This window comes from Nyctereutes procyonoides, unplaced genomic scaffold, assembly GCF_905146905.1.
Source record: "Nyctereutes procyonoides isolate TBG_1078 unplaced genomic scaffold, NYPRO_anot_genome, whole genome shotgun sequence".
Classification (NCBI taxonomy): Eukaryota; Metazoa; Chordata; class Mammalia; order Carnivora; family Canidae; genus Nyctereutes; species Nyctereutes procyonoides.
The window spans coordinates 27,948,798-27,970,123 of NW_026575126.1; the positions used below are offsets into that span (position 1 = coordinate 27,948,798).

The 21,326-nt window shown below is 38.5% G+C and overlaps 1 protein-coding gene across 2 annotated transcripts in view; it reads right to left on the reverse strand.

Moving 5' to 3' along the window:
- The window catches only part of DBT (dihydrolipoamide branched chain transacylase E2), a 51,263-nt gene that overhangs the window by 6,332 nt on the left and 23,605 nt on the right, over window positions 1-21,326 (reverse strand). The window contains exons 1-5 of one of the 2 annotated variants that reach the window (XM_055340262.1): window positions 11,848-11,966; window positions 11,508-11,629; window positions 5,929-6,145; window positions 4,651-4,817; window positions 178-255 (exon numbers count right to left, since the gene is read on the reverse strand). In XM_055340262.1, coding sequence (XP_055196237.1) covers window positions 178-255; window positions 4,651-4,817; window positions 5,929-6,145; window positions 11,508-11,519 — 474 coding nt within the window. In that variant the 5' untranslated portion in view covers window positions 11,520-11,629; window positions 11,848-11,966. Of the gene's footprint in view, window positions 1-177; window positions 256-4,650; window positions 4,818-5,928; window positions 6,146-11,507; window positions 11,630-11,847; window positions 11,967-21,326 lie in introns of those variants that run through there. The other variant, XM_055340260.1, reaches the window with a different exon arrangement.

Consider the following 21,326-nt stretch of genomic DNA (forward strand, 5'->3'; position numbering starts at 1 on the left):
TCATTACTAACCAGTAAAACCAGTAACAGTAACAAATTATAGTTTACTATTTTATCCCATACCTTTAATTCTAGTCTTAACTCACTATTCAAGTGAGAAAAGAAGCTTTTCTAACCTATAAGAACATTGCACCATTTTCTATTTATAACAAGAACTGTTCTACAACACAGAGCCAACCTTATAAGTTATGTGCTGGCAGTTTTCATCCACAGAAGCATTAAGGATGGGAAACTGTAGCAGTCCCAAGGATGCAGCCTGTTTAACAGAAAGAGAACGCAACATTAGCACTCTTAACTCAGAAAGGGAATTGGAAGCAGTAACAGATGTTGAAGGAGGGAGAGAGAGAACCTTATTTATACTGAGCTTAATTTCTAGTCTTTATGTACCTAGGCATATTACTTCCAATGTCACCTTCAAACAATGTGGAACTAGGTCACCCTAATCACTTATTAATAAATGATAAAATTGTCAGGCAGCTTCTAAGCATCAAAGAGATTTTTCCAAGCAACTGTAGAGACTGACCAAAGTACCAAACAAAATGTCTAAATTCTACATGAGAAGAATTTTCCACATAGAATCTTACATGAGAGGCAAACTTGGAAGTTCAAAGACACACTGAATTAAAACAAAAAGGCAGTAAGCTGTTTCCCTATGTAGAAAAGAACAAGCAAATAGGGTTTCCAAGGGCACTGACCATTAGAGGTTAGTGTTCCACTTGGTGACCTTGGCCAAGTGAAGGGCAGAGCTGGTGTGAACATCTCTACTTATAGTCCACCTCCCTGAATTGATGGCATGACATTTCTCTGCTTTCTTCCCCCTTCGTCTTTTTTCCTTCTTACTTAGTACCATTCCTCTTCTGTCCATATTCAGAGTCTCCTTACTGTCCCCTGAATGTTCTTTTATACCTGTTTTTCTGCCCATCCAGGATCTTTTTTTTTTTTAAAGATTTTATTCATTCATTCATGAGTGACCCAAAGACAGAGGCAGAGACACAGGCAGAGGGAGAAGCAGGCTCCCCGTGGGGAGCCCGATGTGGGACTCGATCCCGGGTCTCCAGGATTATGCCCTGGGCCGAAGGCAGGCATTAAACTGCTGAGCCACCCAGGGATCCCTACCCATGCAGGATCTAATCAAAGTTTACACATTGCATTTGATTGTCATGCCTTGGATTAATTACACTTACAAAATAGGTAAATAAAAATACTTAAGATTGTACTTAAAATCTACCCCTGACCCTGGCCTTCATTTAGTCCAATTAAGAGTTCTCTATATGCACTGTGTTAAAGTGTTATTTTTGTCTGTGGGCCAGTGGTAAAAAAAAAAAAAAACATTTTTTTCCTTGTACTAGAGAGTTAAGGCAAGTTTTACAAAGCATTTGACAACTGCAACTTTAATCTTCTTTATATAAAAATCCATAATTAAGGTTAAAGTGTTACACATAAAAACAATATTTTGAGTGCAATCCAAATTTTGTAAAAGAAAAAATAAGGTGTATGTTCCCAGATAAAAGGTCATTTTTTCCCCTATACAATACATTGTAGTATTTTCCAAAAGTTCTGAAACTTATATAGGCAGGAAAAAAGTGTCATTTTAAAATGAAGCGTACTAAATTTTATTTTCAAAATAAAATAAAGATCAGGTATTTCACTTAGACTGCAAGAATGAAGACAAACAATAATAAAATAAATCCAGTATATTAAAAAGCTGGTCTCTCCTTGTTTCAAAACAGACATCACCAGTGTCACTCACATGTTTTTGTCACTTGTCACCCACATATTTTTAATTCTTAATTTTCCAGCTCTTTCTCTCAGCCTACAAACCTGCTCCAGTTTTCCCAGAAGGAGAGGAGGGCAGGTGGAACTTTCCTTAATCTACCCAGAACCACCACCATACCTGCCTTCTGTGCCTATGGTCTATCCGCTTTCTACCAGATATTTTTATTTTTTATTTTATTATTATTATCTTTTAAGATTTTATTTATTTATTCATGAGAGACACACAGAGAAAGAGAGGCAGAGACACAGGCAGAGGGAGAAGCAGGCTCCATGCAGGGAGCCTGATGTGGGACCCATCCTGGGACTCCAGGATCACGCTCTAGGCTGAAGGCAGCCCTAAACCACTGAGCCACAGGGCTGTCCAACACTTGTGACCTCTTAATTAGCAATCCAAAAGCCTGTTCCCATCCTATCTCTTTTCTTAAAGGGCTTTGTAATTCATTTTTAAGTCATCTCCACACCCAACATTGGGCTCAAAGTCGGTACCCTGAGATCAAGAGAGTCACATGCTCAATTGACTGAGCCAGCCAGGTGTCCCCCATCACAACTTTTTTCTTCTCTCTTGGTGTGAGAGGGTGAATAAATGGCCCCAGTGGTTCATGCCCCCATGTATACAAGCCCTTTGGTGGTGCTTTCCACCAGACCGAGCTCAGTCATGTGAGCTGCTTAGGTCAATGAGATAAGAACAAACTTGATACAGCAGAACTTGGAAAAAGTGCTTGAGCATTTCTCCTTCATCCCTGCCAGTACTACAAGACTACATGCAGGTTAGCATGCTGGGTAGCTGAGAAAAACATAAGGGAGGGGCACCTGGGTAGCTCAGTTGGTTAAGCGGCTGCCTTTGGCTCAAGTCATGATCCCAGAGTCCTGGCATGGAGCCCCACATCAGGCTTCCTACTCAGCGGGGAGCCTGCTTCTCCCTCTCCCTCTGCTGCTCCCCCTGGCTCCCTGTGCTTATGCTCTCTCTCTCTCTGTCAAATAAATAAATAAAAATCTTTTAAGAAAAACATAAGGGAGAGAAATGAGTCATCCCTACCCAGGCTGTCTTACCCTAGCCCACCCCTAGCCAACCTACTAGCTGTTTGTAGACACAGAAGTAAGCTCTGCCAACATCTGCAGACTGGCCTTGCTTACCTGTGGACTCATGAGAAATAATAAATGACTGTTGTTTTAAACCAGTGAATTTAGGACTGGTCTGTTATACAGCAAGAGTGTACACTTTGGCTTCTGGGAGACACTTTCCTGGTTTTTCAGTTGTCATACTGCTGACCTCACTCACTTTTTCAACTCAACTTCTATCTATCCCTTAAATACTACTGTAAAATCCTTAGCCTTCTTTTCTCATTTGCGCACAATTTGGGTGATTTCATCCACCTGATTCAATTACTATATCTCTTAAAAAATGACTCTATAGCTAACATATAGCCCAGAGGACTCATTTATAGAGACATCTATTACATCTCATGTTCGCAGACCATTCAGTTGGTTGTTTGGGTAGCTGCTAAAATAATGAAGGTAAAGAACAGTTTCTGTTCCTCAAGGCTCAGCACGCAGTGAAGAGAAAACTGAGCAAACACTTGTACTGCACTGAGATAAACTGCAACAGGGAACAGAAGTATTTAACTCAAAACTGTGAACAGCCACAGAAGGCTTCCGGAGGAGGCTATTCCTGGACAGAATTTGGCTTTTCAGATGTGCACGTATTTGATCAAATGAAGAGGGGGCATTTCATGTGAAGTCACATATTCCACCAACTATGCAGGCTTATTGCCAGAACAGAAGGAGTGCCTGAGAGATAAAGCTGGAAAGGTAGGAAGCAGAGACTTGTAATCATATTTATATCCCAAATTAAGGAGTTTAGAAACAAACCTGAAGACAGTGAAAGAGACCACTGGAAAGAATCAGGGAATAGTATGGTAATTTTATTTACAGAAGATTTGTCTTGGTGTGGTATGGAGAAAGGGATGGAGGGAAGACACACTGGAGTTAGAGACACCAATATGCATCTTGAGTAAAATAGACCAGAAGCTAAAACTTAGCTTTTCCACTTATTAGCTAAATATCCTTGACAGATTTCTCAATTTATCTAAGCCCTATTTTTTTTTTTTAAGATTTTATTTATTTGAGAGAAAGAGATAGCAACAGAGATTTCACAAGTAGGGAGGGGAGGGAAAAGCAGGCTCCCTACTCAGCAGGGAGCCCGATGTGGGGCTCAATCCCAGGATCCCAGGATCACAACCCAAGCCAAAGGCAGACGCTTAACCGACTGAGCCACACAGGTGTCCCTAAGCCCTCATTTCCTTAAATGGAAAGTGAAATTAGCAATAGCTGCGTGTCGGTTATTTTGAGAATTAAAAGAGATAATGTACATTGTATGCTCGTATAGCCTGCCACACAGTACCTGCTTCATACATGGTTGTTAATATGAACTAGACACTGAGCTGCTTACAGTCAGCTGATGGTCTTGTTTTACACTGGTCCCAAGGTCTTGGACTAGAAATGATTCCCAAGACTCTCAATATAAGTTTGTTGAATAAATGAAAATGAGTATATGTCAGTGATAAACAAGATCAATACCAAGTCTTGTTTTTGTTCAAATCAAGATTTTGCTGGAGTGATCCTTTCAGAATTAAAGGCTTTACTTAACTGGCAAGACTATTATCTAGCTCAAAGAGATGAGCTGATAAAAATATGACACACATTTCAATTTTATAAATTCCTAAGAAAAGAAATAGTGCACTTGTACATTTTAAAAACTATATGATATGGTGAGAAGTAATATTTTTATCTGAATAAATAGTTAACATACTGCATATTTACAAAACAAAATTTTATTGTCCTCTTCAAACACTGTTTGAAATTAATGAAATCTTACCTTTAAGAAAAAGGGCATAAAGGAGAGTTTAATTCCACGAGCAAAAGCAATGGGTTTTAATTCTTCTCTTAACTTAACCAATTCAGTAAGGTCAACCTCATCACAATATCCAAAATGAGGTATCTTCAGAGCTGCAGACATGGTCTTGACCATTGCTTTGTGAAAGCCTAGAAAACATAAAATACACACATATATATATTTAATAATATACACAATAATAATAAATATATATTTAAATATTTTAGAAAGAGAGAGCACAAGTGTGTGCATGGTCGGGGAGGGAGAGAGAAACTCTGAGCAGACTCAGTGCTGAGCACAGAGCCCAAGGGGCTCTCAATCTCATGACCCTGAGATCATGACCTAAGCTGAAACCAAGAGTCAGAAGCTTAACCGACTGAGCCACCCAGGTGTCCCTTTATTTTTAAATTCTTAAATCCTTTAAACCTTTTTACTAAAATTGAGGGTTTTCTAATGTCATTTACTTTTTCAACTAAACTCTCCCTCTTGAGGCTACCATCTTCATTATGTAATTGAAAGACACACTCATTCCAACACTGAAGCTACGGACTGTAGCAGAGTACCCAGTGTCAGGTATAATAATATTAAGAGGTAACTGCCTTTAAGGCTGTGATATATAAAAAAAATCTAAAAGGATGCAAACAGGGAAACCCTGGGTGGCTCAGTGGTTTAACACCTGCCTTTGGCCCAGGCCCTGATCCTGGAGTCCAGGGATCAAGTCCCACGTCAGGCTCCCTGCATGGAGTCTGCTTCTCCCTCTGTCTGTGTCCCTGCCTCTCTCTCTCTGTCTTTCATGAATAAATAAATAAAATCTTTAATAAACAAATAAATAAAAGGATGCAAACAACCAAACAAACAAAAAAATAAAATAAAATAAAAGGATGCAAACCATATATTTACCTTATGGCTTTCCTGCAAACACACATCCTGAGTTTATAAATGACAAATCAGATCTAGTCATTTTGAAGCTAACTAAAAATTATGTTTACAACAAACATCCTGAGTCTTCAGGACAATTCAGAACAATTATCAGTATACAAGTTTACATTCCAGGAAAGAAACGCGCTAACATATTACTCTTCAGAAACTAACAGTGGAGACTGAAACTCTTCCTGGGAAAATTATGTCACCAACAAAAAAACGTATGATGACTTGGAATTTTCCACTCAGCAAGAACTGAACACACACATCAGGTGCCCAGATGTACTGATGCAAATTTCCCCAGTAACTTTCAGCACGGTCTTCTATTACCGCCGTTACCTTTTATGGGCTCCGTTCTGTCTCTGCCTGTGAATGCTGGAGGTTTTGATGCTGGCATAGGAGTAACTTTGCCTTTTGGTGTTGGTGGAGGTGGCACTAGTTCAGCTTTGGGCGAAGGAGGTAATATAGCTCCAGTCTGCTTTTCCAAATAGTTGAGGATGTCTTCTTTGAGTATTCGGCCGTCTTTTCCTGAGCCGACAACTTCACTCAGCTTAATCTAATAAAAGGGGGGGGAGAGCACATTTTAATGGTAAAAATAAAACCAATGTGGGAAATGACGGCAAAAGAAAAATTAAATGTCTTTACTACTTTTCTTTTTAAAGATTTTATGTATTTATTCATGAGACACACAGAGAGAGAGGCAGAGACACAGGCGGGGGGAAAAGCAGGCTCCAGAGGCAGAAGCAGGCTCCAGCCCGACATGGGACAAATCACGCCCTGAGCCAAAGGCAGACGCCCAACCCCAGAGTCACCCAGTCACCCAGGCAAATGTCCTCACTACTTACAGCCCATTGACAAGTCCTTGAAAGCAGAGTGACCTTCCTCTAGGAACTCAGCTGCCTCAATGTTAATACTTTGCTAAGGGCAAAAGGCTAAACTGCTTCACACTATCCTGACTCCCCAGATCCTTAAGTCTTCTTTAATGTATAAAAATTCCTTTGGAAACTTCCTTTATTTCTACCCCTCAAGATATATTTTGGCAATCATCCCCCAAGCATATGGCCCACTGATACACATCTGAAGGGTCCCATGACTAGGGTTTTATTAGGCAGTAAGTAATAAGTCACCTTTTCCCAACAACAGCTAGCTCCCTCAAGGTCCTGGAAAACTTCCTTCCCAAATCCCTTAGAGATTCACTTGATCCCTAACCTCTGAACTTGAAAATATATAAATGAGCCACTCCTCATGACCCCAAAGCAGCTCCTTCTGCCCATGGGTCCTGTCCCTATGCTCTAATAAAACCACCTTTTTGCACCAAAGCCGTCTCAAGAATTCTTTCTTGACTGTTTATTCCCAACCCCAACACTTTCCTACATCAAAAACTATCTAGAAACATATTTATCATTAAGGTCTCTAAATGGAATTTAATCAATTGAAGGTAAAAGTAATCTCTGCCCGATATGAATTTGTATAAGGAAATAACATTTTATCTTAACAGAATGCTGTAAACTATACAGCTACCCTCCAAAAGTAATCATTTGTTATTTTTGTATATGTTAATTTGCCCATGTGGTAACAATGCAGTATCTACACTGTATATAATCCATACCTATGAAAACTTACATTTTATAAACAGTCAACTACTTTTAAACTTCTTGCATAGTTTTTTTAAAAGATTTTATTTATTTATTCATGAGAGACAGAGAGAGAGAGAGAGGTGTAGAGACACAGGCAGAGGGAGAAGCAGGCTCCATGCAGGGAGCCTGACGCGGCACTTGATCCTGGGACCCCAGGATCAGGCCCTGGGCTGAACGGGGTGCTAAACCGCTGAGCCACCTGGGCTGCCCTCTTGCATAGTTCTTACTAGTTTTTTTTTGAGACTGTATAAGAGTCAAACACTATCGCAAATGTAGAGCAATGTTTCCCACCTTTTGTAGAGAGCATGATGGATTCGCTCATGTCAAGCAGTGACATAAGCAGCCAAAGGCATTGCAGCTAAGACCAGACATCACCAAAAACAGCACAATACTAAGGACGAATAATCAGTAAGGTCATGTGAACCTGGAAGAACCAGGAACTAACAGTCATTAGAAGCGGAAGAGGCCTGCCAAGACCTAAGACTAATTAACCTTTAAAAAGGTTAGACCCCTAGGGCAAACTGACTCTCCAGATGCTGACCCTTTCACATCTGACTGCATTAAAACCGCAACTTCCACTGAAGGTTCACGCGACTGATTTCTAAACATGAGAGATCCTCCACTGGCTGAACATAGTAACCAGCATATGCCAAGAGCTGACCCAGACCAGAGAGGGAGAACCTTTCACCTCAACTGTGCACTCAGGGACTGACTTGGAGTGTGATTTCTTACCCTTTATCTTGTTTGCTGTGTGACATGTATGAAGCCAAGTTAAATTAGTAAAAATGTCATTGAGTTTGGAATCTTGAACCTGCTTTACAATTGTTAACTTTGCGTTATGACTGTATAAAGCTGACACTTTGGAAAGTCGCCCTTATAGCATGTTCCTGACAACTTGGCCATCGGTAAACTAGTAACAGTTAAAATAATCATATAAAAGCTCTCTTAGTTTTTTTTCTGATAGTTGTAAAAACACTGAAATTCACTTTACTGAGGCGTATTTAGAGTATGAGTTTCAAGTTAAGTGTCAAATATGTTTTATTGTTGCTTTTTACAGAAATGACATAATTCCATTTTCCACTAGACACTCATTGTGAGACTGATTTATAGTAAGTATGTTTGGGACGCCTGGGTGGCCCAGTGGTTGAAAGTCTGCCTTCAGCTTAGGGCGTGATCCCCGGGGTCCCCACAGGGAACCTGCTTCTCCCCTGCCTATGTCTGCCCCTCTCTCTCTCTCATGAATAAAGAAATACAATCTTTAAAAAAAAAAAAAAAGTATGGTTTTGGTCTTCCTCCCCATTTCTGGCATAGAACTCTTAAAATACTTTAAAGGACCTGTGATAAGAGGTGTCTTTTGCTATATTAATGAACTTTGGGAAAGCCCTTTGGGAACCTAAAAATGGAGGCTGGTTGCCAGGGGAACCAATCCTGTGATTAGAGGTTTGAAACTTTCACTATCCCTACTCCAAAGTCAGGGGAAGAGAGCTGGGAAGGAGGCTGAATCAGTTGTAAATGGACAACTGATGCCTATGTAATGAAGCCTTCAAAGAAAACCCCAAAAAAAGGACTGGGTTTAGAGAATCTCCAGGTTGCTGAGCATATGGAGATTTGGAAAGAGTGGCGCACCCTCAAGAGGGCATGGAAACTCTTCACCTCTTTCAAAATACCTTGCTTTGTGGCCCTCCATCTGGCAGTTCTGGAGTTGTATTCTTTTAAAATAAACCGATAACCTAGTGAGTAAATGGGTTTCCTAAATTCTATGAGCTGCTCTAGCAAATTAATCAAACCCAAAGAGGGGATTGTGGGGACCTCTCATGCATAGCCAATAGGTCAGAAGCATACGTGATAACATGGCTTGAGGGCATCAGGAGTGTTGGGGGTAGTGTGGGCAGTCTTGCAGGATGGAATCATTAACCCATCAACTCTGACACTATCAACAGACACTGTCAGAATGGACCTGAAGTGTAGGATACCCAGTTGGTTATCCAGAAAATTGCTTGTTTTTGTAGGAACCTTCCCTACCCCCAATATATATATTGGAATTGGGTCCAGGAACCTTAAAAGGGCTCTCTCTGTAAACACTGTGATCTGACTTTGTTTAATCCCCTTCTATGTTTGGTTACAGAGATAACATATCTTCGTTAAATTTAATTCTGTTTAAATAAAAAGACATAAGCTTAGGTGAAAACCTCATACTTACTGTGTATTAATTAATTTCTCAATTTAAGTCCTGCATCATTTGTATTATTGCTTCTCTAAGGATGACTTCAGAAGAATAAAGGACTTTCTCATGTCAAACATTTAGTTTATAACAAGGAATTCTGGGTGCTTGCTCCGGCTGCACATATACTAAAAATAACAAAGAATTCTGGGAATTTAAATATTGTTTTTTTTAAGATTTATTTATTTATTCATGAGAGACCCACATAGAGAGAGAGAGGCAGAGACACAGGCAGAGGGAGAAGCAGGTTCCACGCAGAGGTCCCGACCGGGGTCTCCAGGATCATGCCCCAGGCGGAAGGCGATGCTAAACATCTGAGTCACCCAGGCTGCCCAATTTAAATAATTTTTAGGTAATTTCAAATAACTGTAAATGCCATTTTTTTTAAATGCCATTGGTTTTCAATTTTATTTTTTTTTTTTTGGTTTTTAATTTTAAAACAAACTCAATTCATAAAAGTAACATAATTTACTCAAGCATATCCCTCATTTTGAACACATGTGCCTTCTCACTTTTTTTTTTTTTAAGATTTTATTTACTTATTCATGAGAGACATAGAGAGAGAGAGAGAGGCAGAGACACAGGCAGAGGGAGAAGTAAGCTCCATGTAAGGAGCCCGACGTGGGACTCGATCCTGGGACTCCAAGATCACGCCCTGGGCCAAAGGCAGGCGCTAAACCGCTGAGCCACCCAGGGATCCCCTCACTTTTGGTTATATAAAACACTTGGAAGAATGTATCCTAGATTATTTCTTTGGGATAATCTCACAATGATAGGATAATTGTCTGAAGGGATATGAACATTTTAATGACATACTACATATTTCTAAAATATAAGCTTTTGTTTTTTCTCACTGTAACTTAACTACCTTTCTCAAAAACAGATAAAAACCCTGCATTATGGGGCATAGTGCAAAGAACCCAAGTTTGGAAAACGAAGATGTGTTCAAATCTCCAGTTCACCTACTTACTTGATTTTAGGCAATTTAAACAACTTCTCTGCCCTTTCTCAGCTGAAAACCGGTAATTCAAACTACCCTGCAGGATGGTTGTGAGGATTGGAGAGAATATGTGTGCACACAGTGTCTGACTCATAAGAGCTCACATAATGGAGGCAATAATTGTTGAGGCAGTATATAACGATTCAGGGTACTGGATTTGGAGTCACAGAGACCTCCTTCAGAATCCTGGCTCTACCACTATTTTAGCTGTGTGACCCTGGACCTTACTTTACCTGTCCTAGTTTCTAAATAGCCCCCATATCTTAACAGTGTTATTTTATTTATTTTTTAAAACTTTTATTTATTTATTCATGAGAGACAGAGATTGAGAGAGAGGCAGAGACACAGGCAGAGACAGAAGCAGGCTCCATGCAGGGAGCCCGGTCTCCAGGATCAAGCCCTGGGCCAAAGGCGGCACTAAACCGCTGAGCCACCGCCACCCGGGCTGCCCCAACAGAGTTATTTTAAAGATTACCTGAGATAATGCATACAGACTGATTCCAAAACCTGGAAGCCACCTTGCCCTGGGGGTAAGCACCAATGACTGGCTGATAAGAGGGAATACAAAACGGCTGCTCTTTGTCTCAAATCAGGATAATTCAATGGTTTTCCCCAACCCCACTGGATCAGATCCTTAAGACCACACCCTTGCGCGACCCATTTTTCTTCTCTTCCCTTCCCTATCTGCTTCCCTCATTCCCAGAAAAGGTGTTCCCTCCCTCAATCAATCCATCACACACATCCAAATCCCTGTCTCAAACTGGCTTCTAGGGATCTAAGACACTAGTATTTACAAGTGTTCAATAGATGGTAGGCTTATTATTAGACTCTAAGGAAAAATAATAAAACCACACAGCTCAATTATTATAAGTAAATAAGCTTGCAATCTCTCCTTTCTCACTGGTGCTTTTCTGCAACAATCACTTTTCAGTAATACATGCTATCATTTTCCTTTAATCTCAACTTGACCTATCTCTTCGTGGAATAGTTGGCTAATCTCTCATCAATACAAATGTCTATTTTCTATGTAATCTCACATTTAAATATTAAGAAAACTTACATTGTTTTCCATTGCTAGGCGGCGAACTGCAGGAGTTGCCAGTGTTTTCTGGCCCTTTATCTCTTGGTGTGTGTGTTCATCATGGGACACAGCAGGAGTTTCAACAACATCTTCTTCTGAATCTGGTAACAAGGTAAAATTTGCTCTTTAGTTGAAAATACTACAAAACAAAAACAAGCTTAGTGACTTATATAAATAAATTCAACTTGAAATGTATAATCAAAAGCATACTAGTCAGGCTACTTCAGAGTGGGAAAACACAACTTCACAATGGGAAACAAACAGTGGGGGAGGAAGGAGGGTGTACTGGCACCTAGTACTATTTAATGTTTGTTATTACCTGGTGTTTACTTCATTTCTGTTAGAATCATGCAGCAGCTATAAGTTAAAAAATGAGAGCTTCTTCAATAAATTTTTAAATGTTCTCTATTTTAAATACTGTCTTCATAAATTTCTCATTTATATTTACAAGTAGTATAAAATAAGAATAAAATGTGAGGCAAATTACATGAAAGGATCATATAAAATCTTAAATATATAACATCTTTCCTAAAATAACAAAGCATTTAAAATTTGTCTCCGCTTTGAATATGGCTTAAGGAATTCTGTAGAAGATTTTATTTTCATGGCTGATGCTAATTTGGTTGGTCTAGTCTCTAAATCTAGAGTACCGATAGATAAAAAACTACCCCAGGATATTAGCATATATTTCTGCAACCAAAAATGAGCAAGTTTTTGAGAGCATTTAATTGTCAAAGTCTGAAGCTTGAAATCAATGCTGTATAGCAGAAGTCTCTGTGGGGATGAGTGAATTAGAGACTAGGCCTCGGAAAGTAGGCAACTGAATTTGCTTTGACATTCCATTCAAAGCAAATAATTCTCCACTGCTGTACCTATGGAAAGACAATCTCTTCATTCCTCCTCACTGGTCTAGGAACTGCCCCAGTGGAGCTCTCAAAGTTCCCCTAAAGGTAAGGAAGGCAAAACACAACTTGTATTGAGCATGAAGGATAGCAGAATATGCCACCTCAAATACACCACTTTTGTATACTGATTATTTTGCGCTGTGGCACTTGAAATGCAAAGCATTTCACGGCAAATGCAGGAAAAGGCATTCCCTAAACTCTCATGTGCCTAAAGACAGATCTTTCCAGGAGGAACTCAACTGTCATAAATCTCCACCCCAGGAGTTTCATCCACCAGGGAAGATTGACTCTCATCATAGGAGATATTAGAAGTCAGCACCACTCTCTCAAACTTTGGCCCAAATTGTTGTACCTCCCACTTCTCATCTGTTCTCTAAGGGCCCATTCACCTTCCCAAAAACTTACTCTCCCCTAAGAAGCCAACATTCCACTTCCTCTTTCCCTATCAGAGTGACATTTAAGCCTAAACTCTAAAGCCACATCTTTGAGTTACTCATCTTTCCCTGGGTGTCTCCAGGGAAAATAGATGAGGTATAAATGGTAATATACTTGTTTTTTTTCTCTTGGTATTCTTTTATTACAGGCAGCCTCAGCTAAGAACTCAGGTTAGTGGGAGAATTACTTTTTCCTCCTCGACAAGCACCTCTTATAAGTCAAATGTTGCACTACATATGCAATATCATAATTTAATCTTCACTTCAACTGTGTAAAACAGATTATTATCCCATTCTAGAGAGAAAAAAGAAATTGATACTTGAAAGACAAAGGAACTGGCTTAAGTTCACATGGCCAAGAAACTGAAGGGCTGGGATTCATTCCTAGGACGGCCTCACCCTGTGCTCTTTCCCTTAGTTCATGACCCTAGTAAATTTTCTGTGTGGTCAAAGAGGCCAGAATACAGCTCCTATTGCTAATGGCATAGTTGTGTTGCAATCTGAGAAATCCTGTAGTATTGTCCATATCTGTTAAAGTTAATGGAGAAACTAGTAAGAAATGAGCATTAGGGACTAAGAGGCAAAGGGAAACCAAGGAGATTCAATTGTAGGAATTCCAAATATAACCTGCATTAATGTGAAAGTTATATACTTCCAAAGGGTCACTGAATTTATTGCTACTCACCTTTCTGGAAAACATTCTGATATATGACCAAGTAGTACCACCTTTTAGAATAATTTGGGTATAAATAGGAGTAACAAAACAAATTCATTGGTGAAAAGTCAATCACATTATATATTTGTAGTAGTCAGGTAGTTGTTGGAAGAAAGCTCTCTTCAGCACCATCTTCCTACCTAGGACTTTAAATCTATTTCTAACTTTTTTATACACATTTTCTCCTTTTAGGATCACAACACTGTTACAGAAATGCAGGGCATATTTCTTAATTTTATCAATGTGGAAAAAGACTCTCAAGGGTGACAGAGTTAAGCCTAAACTAAAATGTCCTAACTCTCCCCCAAGTGATGTGATTTTCATGGTTCTAGCACTATACTCTAATATGTGGGATTTTATTTTTTCAGTAGCAGGTTTAGAATACACAGTTTTAAGAGGTTCTTTTTTTTTTTTTTAATTTATTTATGACAGTCACACAGATAGAGAGAGAGAGGCAGAGACACAGGCAGAGGGAGAAGCAGGCTCCATGCACTGGGAGCCTGACGTGGGATTTGATCCCGGGTCTCCAGGATCGCGCCCTGGGCCAAAGGCAGGCGCCAAACCGCTGCGCCACCCAGGGATCCCTAGAATACACAGTTTTAAAAGCCTTACTTAAATTTTTAAAAAGAACAACAAAAGAACTCTGGTAAATAAGCACTTTTTGTCATGAAGAATATCAATTGAGTGTTGTCAGAATTCCTCATGTGATGCAAATTTGTAACTGAACTATTTCAGATTAAATAAAAAGGTAATTCGAATAAGTAAAAATACTAAAACTGAAATTGCAATATTCTTAGATATTTTAAGAACTATTTCTAAAAACTACATTAAGTAGTTAATTCACTTAATTGGGTTAATTCTTTTAGAAGAAATTGCTTTGAAATACTAAAGCGCTCAAGGGTGTTTGAAACTATGTTTTCATAAAAAGTTTTAAACTTTTCTCTCTGCAAAACTGCTTAGAAAGACCTTTCCTCGAACAAACGTAAACTTTAGTTTATTTCCTATATAAATGATCATAAATTGAGAATTGATGATACTCAAACCAATGAGATTCCATTGCATTTTCTTTTTCACATCAAATTATTGAAAACAACTCATTCAATCAATCTATAACTGGCTGAACAAAACTAAGTTATAGCTACCATTCATTGCCCATTCGTTATGCCCCAGCATTATACTCTGCAATTTATGTCATTGAGCATAATTTAATTAAATGACATGCTATATTCTTGGAATGGTTTTATGTCAGAGTTTTGGGAGTTTAAGATTTTATTTATTTATTTATTTGAGAGAGAGGGAGAGTGTGAGCAGAGGGGTGGGGGGAGCAGAGGGAGAGGGACAAGCACACTCTATGCTGAGCACAGAGCCCTATGTGGGGCTCAGTCTCACGACCCTGAGATCATGACCTGAGCCAAAATCATGAGTCAGACACTCAACTGACTGAGCCACTCAGGCACCCCTCAAAGAGCTTTCTTTTTTTTTCTTTTTTAAATAATCTGAATTTTATTATTTTTTTATTTTTTTATGATAGTCACACACAGAGACAGAGGCAGAGACAGGCAGAGGGAGAAGCAGGCTCCATGCACCAGGAGCCTGACGTGGGATTTGATCCCGGGTTTTCAGGATCACACCCTGGGCCAAAGGCAGGCGCCAAACCGCTGCGCCACCCAGGGATCCCCTCAAAGAGCTTTCTTAACTCAGAACACTGTATTAATCCCAGTAAACATTTTACTATTATAAACTCTTTGGGGGGTGGTGTCTACATGGTGCAGTTGGTTAGACGTCTGACTCTTGGTTTTGGCTCAGGTCATGAACTGAGTGAAACCAAGCCCCATGTTGGGTTCAACACAGTCTACTTCAGATTTTCTCTCTCTCTCCTTTGCCCTTCCTGCTCATGCTCTTTCTAGCTAAATAAGTAATTCTTTAAAAATAAGTATTATAGGGCACCTGGGTGACTCAGCAGTTGAACATCTGCCTTTGGCTCAGGTCGTGATCCTAGGGTTCTAGGATCAAGTAGTCCCACATCGGGCTCCCCACGGGGATCCTGCTTCTCCCTCTGCCTATGTCTCTGCCTCTCTCTGTGTCTCTCATGAATAAATAAAATATTTTTAAATAATAAAAATAAAAATATTATAAACTCTGTGGGACACCTAATTTGTTGTTATAGAATTTCATAAATATGCATATGAACAGTGCTAGAAATTCAGTCCCACTGCTCTAGATACAGTATGAGCTGATACTCATAGACTCTGAATAGAATTTTCAGTATAGCAAAGTGATTAGGAATACAAGCTTTAGAATTAAACAGAGCTGGGGTCAAATCACAGTACCACTAGTTACTAGATATGTGACCACAGGCAAGATATTAAACCTCTGGGTCTCAATGATGCACGTGTCCAATGCAAATAATAATCTAGATAATTGGGCAGCCCCGGTGGCGCAGCGGTTTAGCGCTGCCTGCAGCCCGGGGTGTGATCCTGGAGACCCGGGATTGAGTCCCACGTCAGGCTCCCTGCATGGAGCCTGCTTCTCTCTCTGCCTGTGTCTCTGCCTCTCTTTCATTCTCTCTGAATAAATAAATAAATAAATCTTTTAAAAAATAATCTAGATAATTTAATCTATGTGATTATATGAAATAACGTGTATATATAGCATTAGCACAGAGAAAGCATTCAATGACAGGCGGTGATGTTAAAAGATAAATACAATATAACAGAAGAATAACATTAGTTTTATAAAGAAATTTGCTATAGCTTATGTTCCTCCCTCTCTTTCCTTAATACTTCTCTACCATGGTAAGACCCCTGATTTAGGATTAATTAGGGATAGTGGTGATGGTCAGGCGTTCTGGCAACTTAATTCTGCACATAGCTTTAGTATCAGAATACCTAAAACAGCTGCCACACAGCCTCAGCATTAAAATCATGCCCTTGGGCAGCCTAGGTGGCTCAGCGGTTTAGCACCGCCTTCAGGGCGTGATCCTGAAGACCCAGGGTTGAGTCCCACTCAGGTTTCCTGCATGGAGCCTGCTTCTCCCTCTGCTCTGCCTGTGTCTCTGCCTCTCTTTCTCTGTGTGTCTCATGAATAAATAAAATCGTTTTTAAATAAGTAAGTAAATTAAAAAAATAAAACCATGCCCTTGCTCCAGAAAAAAGGAATTTAGACTCTCAACCAGATCTTATTTTCTCTTCTCAGTACCTACTTCTTAAACTTAGTTATTGGTGTTCCCAGAAAGTTAGGAAGGAGAATTATGGCCAGGGACAACGACAATGCTAAAAAGTAGGCTGAAAATCCAATAGCCAGATGCAGAATTGTACAGCTTCCAAAATAATAAATGTTCATTAACATATTTTTGCGTAATAAAAAATGATTCTAGGCTCTATTCAATACCCTCACTTTAAGGAGTAAAATATATAAAGTTAAAAGAAATAAAACTAACAATTCCCCTCAAATAAATGATTTTGAGAAGTTTGGTACCAAAAACTTCAGTTATTTAAAAAAGTGAGGAGCCATCTTACTTTGTTAAATAGAAACTATAGAAAGCCAGGTTAGCTGTAAAAAGAACACATGGCAATATACTTAAAACTGAGTTTACAGTGTACAATGCACTGAGACATGGAACAGCTTTGATATAATCTTGATAATATTAATTAACTGGATTTCAACTTGTAATACATATTTTTGAACAGTGTATGTGTCACTCAAGCAAGTGCAACAGTATATGCATTCTAAATGTCACACATACAAGGCAGCCTAAGTGAGACCAGTAAGCTCTTTTCAAATAGAGGTCTGCCTACAGTCAAAGCACTCATAGATAGAACTTGAACATCACAAATAGAGTTTTCCTTCTCAAAATTATCCTGACACTCTGGCCTTGAAAAACAACCACCACCATGTAACAAAAGACAATACCATAGAATATCCTTTAAACAAGCATTAGAAGACAGGATTAACTTCTAATACTACTATTAAGATGTCTAGTTTTGATCTCTTATACCCATAATACTTCTATACTATAATTATTTTCCATCTGTAAAATGGAAATAGGACTATTTTATAGTTCTAAAGACTTTGTTTGGTAATTTTCTATTTATAGTATAATTGGTTTTACTAGCATTAAAGCAAAAAGCAACATAAACAAATTCAGTATTATTACAAATTCTTCCTTAAAAAAGGTACACAGGGATCCCTGGGTGGCGCAGCGGTTTGGCGCCTGCCTTTGGCCCAGGGCGCGATCCTGGAGACCCGGGATCAAATCCCACGTCGGGCTCCCGGTGCATGGAGCCTGCTTCTCCCTCTGCCTGTGTCTCTGCCTCTCTCACTGTGTGCCTATCATAAATAAATAAAACTTTAAAAAAATATATAAAAAAATAAAAAAGGTACACAAAATATTTAGAAACGCTTCCCATTTCTAAAATTAAAGAGGCATCTGTAAACGCCTCATTAAATTGAACCTACTATTCTATAGGTTTGCTTATATATAGACTAGGATTCATAGTTTACTCTTACAGGAAAAAAATACAATAAAACAATATAAAAGCAAAAAGGTATACATGCAAAATAGAATGACAATGCAAAGTAACTGTTGAGATTATATTCTGATTGGCAAACAAAACAGAATACCTAGCGAATGATCAGTTCTCAATGAGGAATATCAAACTTTTTTTTGTCTGAACATAACCTATGCAATCTCACTTTTTAACATACAGTAAACTGCACAAAATATAAAATTTGATAAACTTGAAATATATATATATACCTATAAGCCATCACCATAATCAAGATAAGGAACATATCCACCCCTCCCAAACAACTTCTTGTACCCAGGCAACCACTAATCAGTTTTCTGTCTTTATAGATTAGTTTGCATGTCCTAAAATTTTATACACATAGATAATATAGAATGTTCTCTTTCTTGTCTGGTTTCTTTCGCTCAGCATAATTTTTTGAGATTCATTCATGCTATATACGAGATTCATTTTTGTGAAACAATTCTCAAGAAATAACACCCCATTCTGAAATAGTTCTGTGATTTCGTATTTTGCTATACATTAAGACTTATTAAGTTGACTCTCATTGGAAATGCCAAAATAAACTCTAAAATAAAATCAAACAATAAAAATCCCATAATTCTCAATTGTTTACTTGTTCATATAAATAATTCATTTTTTTGGATGCCCTATATTAGTATCTAATCTGGTCTACAGCACCTGACTGAATATTCTAATTTAATGACATCCACAATAGTGTTTAGCATCTTTGCCTGTCTCAGTTTGTGCCCAGACTGATGCTCCCTGGTGGTCCAGTGATTAGGATTCAGCACTCTCAGTTTGTGCCAAGAATATAACCCTCTTTTCCCTTTTAGGTCCTAATTGAATAATAATAATAATAACAACAATAATAGACATTGATATATCAAAATAATTTTAAGTTTCAGGTAATTTTAAAAGGTGAATTCTTAAAAAAATAAAATAAAAGGTGAATTCTTTTTTGTTTTTAATATTCCTAAATTATGCCTTTTTTTTTTAAGTTTTTATTTATTTATTCACGAGAGACACAGAGAGAGAGAGGCAGAGACACAGGCAGAGAGAAAAGCAGGCTCCATGTAGGAAGTCTGATGTGGGATTCGATCCTAGGACTCCAGGATCACACCCTGGGCCAAAGGCAGGCGCTAAACCGCTGAGCCACCCAGGGATCTCAAATTATGCCTTTCAATAGAAATTTGGAATCAAGGTAATAGGAAGCACACCTAAAATCTAGATTATGGTCACTTGTCCATTCCACATTAAAAGAAACAAGAACCCTAAAGAAATGGATAATTCCAGACCTGGGGCTGGAATATACAAGGTGAGTCCCAATCATGTTCTTGTGCCAAAAGCAAGGAAGCTTTTGAAAATTAATAGGGTCACGTTAAAAGAAAACACAGGAGCCACCCTGAAAGGGTCACTCCTATTAACAATTTCAGCATTCAACAGAACAATAATAATAGATTAAAAACAGCAAGTCAACTGAATACACACAAAGAGAAAGTTGGAAATTTAATATCACTATTTAAAGCAACTCCTTGAAAAAAAAAAAAAAGCAACGCCTTGGTAAGGGAAAAGTAAGCATTTATTTACCCTTTCCAGTACGAACTGTATGAGATCCAACTGATGAGAGCGAAGCTCCACTTTACAGAATGATGCCAGTTAATAATAATGTATAAGGAATGACAGAATCAAAAAATCATCATTCCACAACCCTTATTTAGGCAAGGATTCTCAAATGATTATAAATGATTTATATAGTGCCAAAGTAACACCACATAGATAATTTTCAGGTTACAGAACGTAAAACATAACTACAATGGAGGGGCAAGGTTATCATCCTAATTCACTGTTTAAACTTAGTGTCACTACAGCAGGTCATCCAGATGTCATGTGTGTCTTGATGTGAAGCAGATATGAAGTACACCATATTATCCATGATGTATTCTAGCCAAATATTTGACTTGAACTGCCTTTAAAACTTGGTTCCAGGGTAGGCCCCGGGTGGCTCAGCGGTTTAGCACCGCCTTCAGCCCAGGGCCTGATCCTGGACACCCGGGATCGAATCCCACATCAGGCTCCCTGCATGGAGCCTGCTTCTCCCTCTGCCTGTGTCTCTGCCTCTCTCTCTCTCTCTCTCTCTCTCTCTGCTTCTCCCTCTGCCTGTGTCTCTGCCTCTCTCTCTCTCTCTCTCTTTCTCTCTCTCTCTCTGTCTCTCATGAATAAATAAATAAAATCTTTAAAAAATAATAATAAATAAATAAAATCTTTAAATAAAAAAACTTGCTTCCAGTTTGTAGGAACCATAGGAATGGTAGGAACAAGCCAACACTACTATGAAGGAGCAAGAAGATAAATCCCAAAGATGTTGACATTTTGCAAAACAAATGGCACAGTCCTGTCCACAAATCAATGTCATGAAACAAAACGTGAAAGAGTAGGAGTCAAATGAAAAGAGACCATGGGCAATGTATAGTCCCATATTCACTCTAGTTTGAACAAATAAATTGAAATTTCAAGGACATTTTGGGGCAACTGAGAAAATTTAAATACAGTCTGATTATCAGATAAAATGGAAATGTACTGTCATGAAATACATGTACTTAATTAAGCAAACAGATTAGAATACAGCAAGCACAATATATTACTTTGGTAAACGCTACTTTAATCCATATGTGTGCGCTTAGAAAAATGTCTGGAATGATATATATTAATGTGTTAAGAGTAGTGATTTCTGAGTAGCAGGAATGTTTTCATTTTATTTTGGTTTTCTGTATTTTATAACTTGCTACAATGCACATATCCTGCTTTTATAGTAGAAATTAAATAAATAGTAAGAAGGCTTCAATAAGCCATCTTCCAACTTTTGGAGGCAACATGCCATAGTGTAAAATATTCTGGACAAAGACAGGCCATCGAGTTTCAAATTTAGCTCTGTCATTGACCATGGGGCAAATTGCCCAACCTTTATAGGTTGTTTTAATTTCTTCATCTGTTAAGCTGAAATATTTCACAAGTAAGGATAAATAAAATAATACAAAACTTTTTACGACTGTAAAGTGTGACTGTGATATTAGTTATTATTGTTATTAATGATACAGTCTGCAGAACTATGAGTCAACCAGCCACTGTAATTCAGACTTCTTCTGGACTTCTGAATTACACTACTACAATGTCTATTTCAGCCCAGGGAGATTGCTGGCTTAGGGTTGCATCAC